Below are 5,048 nucleotides of genomic sequence, written 5' to 3' on the forward strand. Positions count from 1 at the left end.
TAATACTTTATTGTATACTCGTGCATATTAGCTGGTTAGTTATGCTATAACAAACACCTGTGATGACAGCGTACTCTTACCTTTAACATACACACGCATCAGGTGCTTGCTATCTGGCTGGAGTAGAATATAATTCATGGCACTGCACAGCTCTTCATCACTGGAGAAGTTAACTTTATCTCCATCCTCATCTGCAAGGCAGAAGCCCAAAAAAACTTAGAGGTAGCAGGTAGGTGTGTAGTGAGCTTAACGACTGCTTAAACCAATGCTCAGTTGCTACTAGGGGTGGGACGATACATGTAGCTCACGATACGATCCGTATCACGATACAGCCTGCATTGTACGATACGTATCACGACACTTTCAAGAGAAACTACCTAGCAAACTATACACACTCAACAGGGACCTTACCAATCAAGGCTTATAGTATACAACTGCTATGGAATTGTGAATTGCATGTTTATTTTGCTTTGGGATAAACTACGCTACTAAACTATATATTGATTTTAGTGAGTAGAATATCGATGTGTATCACGAATGGTCAAACATATCTAGGAGTATCGTTAAGGTTTGTATTGCGATACATCTACATGTCGAGGAATCGTCCTACCCCTAGTTGCTATGTTGTGATACGTATGCACATGGGGAATCAATTGAAACTTACATTTATGTGAATGTGCAAACAAATACAATTAAATGAATGTACTTTGAAAACCCCACAATAATGTTCCAATATAATCACACATACCTTTCCAGGAGAGGGTAAAATCATTTCTTCCATTCAATGCTGGGAAGATATTTTGTATCTGCTTATGCATAGACCTCATAGTCGCCCACTCTGGTTCCGGAACATCAAACCGACGGATCTCGTCCTTCGTAAATGCTTTCACAGTGATTTGCATGATTGTTGGTTGTTCTGAGATATCTGAGAATACATAATGTGCATTGATAAATCAAGGGCTTTGTGATATACAACACAATATATACACACATATGTGCGCGCGCACACACACACACACACATTAGTGCACTGTGTCTACTGTGCTGTGTAAAACACTGTTCCCTTAAAGGGACTACGTCACGAATTTTCTATGATAAAATTTGTAAAAAAAAAATTGCCATTTTTTTAGTTTAAAAGTAAGAACTAACATTACTAAATATATCCTCAAACTCTCACCTGATAAAAATGTTTTTACGTTGGTTAAATTTGCAAAAATCTAGACGATTTGGTAATTTCTGTTGTCTAACACTATTCCCCCAGTACTGTTCAGATACTGGCAGATTGACATGACATCTCAATTTTCGTTTTGGATTTCACTCTAGACTGAGGATTGGTCATGATTCCATCATCACACCCCAAGAGGCATGATGGAGAGCCCTCAAGGAGCTCTCCATCATCCCTTTTAAGGTTGTGATTTTTAGTAGAGCTCTCCATCATGCCTCTTAAGGGTGTGATTTTTTAGTGGAGCTCTCCATCATGCCTCTTAAGGGTGTGATTACGGAGCGTGAAAAGACCCCCTATGGTGTCCTAGGGGAGTCATTAGTAGTCCTCCTGTACTTTTCAAATCTGAAAGCCTGAGTCCGCGTCCACACCACCCGAGTCCGAGTCCGAGTCCGAGTCCGAGTCCAGTTTTGATACAAAATAGAGAAAAAATCGGAAAAAGGGAAAAAATCGGGGAAAAGGGGACAAAAGGGAAAAAATCGCAACAGTGCATCGTAGACATTCGAAAGTGTATAGTCAGCCGAAAACACAGAGACACGAGTCATCCATTTGTGTTTTACGAGAATGACACGGCTTGTTGAACCAAATGAGAGAGTGCTAGTACCTTCGAAGTGGTAGAAGAAGAGAAAGAAGTGGTAGAAGAAGAGAAAGAAGTGGTAGAAAAAGCACAAAGGGACGAAGTAACAGCATATTCAAACCAAAGGGACAAGAATCTTAATCGAGCCATTGAAAACGTTACAAGATTAGGCCGTGTATCTAGAAAACCTAGGAGTTTTAGTTTTAAATTCTTGTAAACTGCGTGTTACAATAATGTACAGTTGTGCACTATGTATGTAGTGGCCTCGACCCGAGTCCAAGTCATTGCACTCCGAGGCCAATACCGAGACCAAGAAAAACGGTCTCGAGGCCAAGACCGGCCTCGAGACCTACAACACTGGCTACTAGGGGTGGGACGTTACGATCCGTATCACGAAACAGCCTGCATTGTACGATACGTATCACGACACTTTCAAGAGAAACTACCTAGCAAACTACACACTCAACCGGAACCTTACCAATCAAGGCTTATAGTATATAACCGCTATGGAATTGTGAATTGCATTATGTTTATTTTGCTTTGGGATAAACTACGCTACTAAACTATATATTGATTTTAGTTAGTAGAATATTGATATGTGTATCACGAATGGTCAAACATATCTAGGAGTATCGTTAAGGTTTGTATTGCGATACATCTACATGTCGAGGAATCGCCCTACCCCTAGTTTCTATGTTGTGATACGTATGCACTATGCACATGGGGAATCAATTGAAACTTACATTTATGTGAATGTACAAACAAATACAATTAAATGAATGTACTTTGAAAAACCACAATAATGTTCCAATATAATCACACATACCTTTCCAGGAGAGGATAAAATCCTTTCTTGAATTCAATGCTGGGAAGATAGATTGTATCTGCTGATGCATAACCTTAAATCCATTTGAGTTACGTTTGTACGTAGCAAACCGACGGATCTCGTCCTTCGAAAATGCTTTCACAGTAAATTCCATGACTGTTGGTTGTTCTCAGATATCTGAGAATACATAATGTGCATTGATAAATCAAGGGCATTGTGATATACAATGCAATATATACACACGTGCACGCACGCACGCACGCACGCACACACGCACACATTAGTGCACTCTCTACTGTGCTGTGTAAAACACTGTTATGCATTACACAGTGATTTAGCAAGATTCACTGTAACCTCATAATAATTAGTTACAGAGAGATAAAATAACATAACTCAACAAGAGTAGGGTTACTACCCCCTACTCTTTTCGAGTTAGATTATTGTATTTACTAGCTGAAACCCGCGCTACGCGCGGGCTTAGTGACTGTGATGCATGTGTTACCAGTACAGTAGTGTTATGTGTAAGGGTGTGATAATGGAGGTTTAGTTGTTGCACATGTTTGTTTGTTTTTTAATGGTTGACGATGTCAATACAAATACATGTAACAATCATGCTTACACCGCTAACACATTAACCATTTGTTTGGCAAGCACACAGCTCGAAATACAGACGCACACGCACGCACAACACAAATTTTTTTGATGCTATATGCTATGTAGGAACTGACTGAGGTTGTGATCCGCGACTGGAAATGTTAGAACATATAGATAGATCTAATGGGCTGGTAGTCGGCGGACTGATTATACCACTTGGCTGGTAGCAGTAATATTACGTGTTTCGGCATGTTTCCACTGTGTGTGCGGTACGGGACCGTCACATAATTGCGTTGGTTTGTGATCGCTTTATTGTCTACGCATTATTTGCACTCTTGCGGGACGGACGTAATCAGTGTTCTCATTAGGAACGGCCACCGGCCGAATTGCCCATCTATGATCACTCTGCTGCTTCCTGGCCGGGTTTACACCATTGGCTCAAGTATATTTACTACTAATTAATTTATATTTATATTATACTATATTTATATAATATATATTATATATTTATATTATTTAAGTATATTTATTGTTACTATAAAAAATCATGAAAACCCTGCGTAATATTACGTGCTTGTGATCGGACCGCTTGCACAGATCGGTGTTTACGACACCCGTACAGCATTGCAGACTTCCAAAAAAAAAATCTGCTCTGATGAAATTCAACTTGTACATCTCATATGGGAAACTATGGCGAAAATAGCTACTGAATATTTAACTTCATTATTACATGGTTATTTCTACTTACATTATGGGGCTTACAAAAATCTCAGACACACAAATCGACGACCGAACAAACGGTTTTCAACCGAGTATAGTTTAGAACCCGTCCCGTGTACTAATCGATCTCCTCTGTGAATTTGGCGCTATTTGGATCCAAACTGACGGAGCCTTTTATCAACATACATACATACATACATACATACAACATTCGCCAAATTATAGTAAGATAGTCTTAGTAATAGTAGGGATCGATTAGATGGAGAGATATATATGACAGATCAAAACTGCTATTGAAACGCTTCAAGTGCCTAGCTGTGCTTCAGCAATGACAGCAATACTATATACACCGCGCCGAACTGCAGGATTAAAATAGAAATAATAACATACTTTATATTAATATACTTTATCGTAATTTATCTTTAATTATGTATCCTTACTTATGTGTCTGCCATCATATATGTAATAATATATTATTGGCATTATAAACATTATATACATATATGCATGTGGCCGACTCGAAGACTTCCCATGCAGTCAACTCGATCGCCCTCCTACGCAAGTAATTCTGATACTAATATTACCATTATATTATTTATGTATATTGTAATGCGTGAAAAAACATTTTTGAATTTGAATTTGAATTTGAATTTGAATAACGATTTTTCAAACTTACCATATATGCAGGTGGGTTAATTCTGTAGTGTGGGTAGCACTTGCAAGTTCTAGATGCTCGAGTACGAGTCGGTACTAATGCAGTGTAACGTCGTTTGATGATGAGTGGCCTATAGTAAGTTCAGAACAAAGATCATAAAATTATAGCGCCGTAGGCGTAAGCTAGACCACTCATTTCTGTTTCTGTTTCTGTTTCTGTTTCTGTTGGCGTACGGCTCATAGGGTCTATGTCCCCCAGGGTACTGCCGGAACGTACCCTGGGTACCGGAACGTACCCTGGTATTGATATGGTTATAGGGTTATAGGCGTATAGCTAGCTAGGCGACTCCCTAGACTCGTAATTATAGTGGAGTAGGCGAGGTACGGTCCGGCATATTAGATAGTACCAGGGTACGTTCCGGCGCGGCAGTACCCTGGTGGACATAGACCCTATG

At 39.4% G+C, this 5,048-nt stretch overlaps 1 protein-coding gene across 2 annotated transcripts in view; it reads right to left on the reverse strand.

Annotated features, from left to right (window-relative positions):
• LOC106821643 (sequestosome-1-like) overlaps positions 1 to 4,826 on the reverse strand; it is an 8,068-nt gene extending 3,242 nt beyond the window's left edge. The window contains exons 1-3 of one of the 2 annotated variants that reach the window (XM_014826532.1): positions 4,625 to 4,826; positions 749 to 926; positions 81 to 191 (exon numbers count right to left, since the gene is read on the reverse strand). In XM_014826532.1, the coding sequence (XP_014682018.1) occupies positions 81 to 191; positions 749 to 902 (265 nt within the window). In that variant the 5' untranslated portion in view covers positions 903 to 926; positions 4,625 to 4,826. Of the gene's footprint in view, positions 1 to 80; positions 192 to 748; positions 927 to 2,625; positions 2,798 to 4,624 lie in introns of those variants that run through there. The other variant, XM_014826533.1, reaches the window with a different exon arrangement.
• Between the last annotated feature and the right edge of the window lie 222 nt (positions 4,827 to 5,048).

This window comes from Priapulus caudatus, unplaced genomic scaffold, assembly GCF_000485595.1.
Source record: "Priapulus caudatus unplaced genomic scaffold, Priapulus_caudatus-5.0.1 Scaffold80, whole genome shotgun sequence".
Taxonomy (NCBI): Eukaryota; Metazoa; Priapulida; class Priapulimorpha; order Priapulimorphida; family Priapulidae; genus Priapulus; species Priapulus caudatus.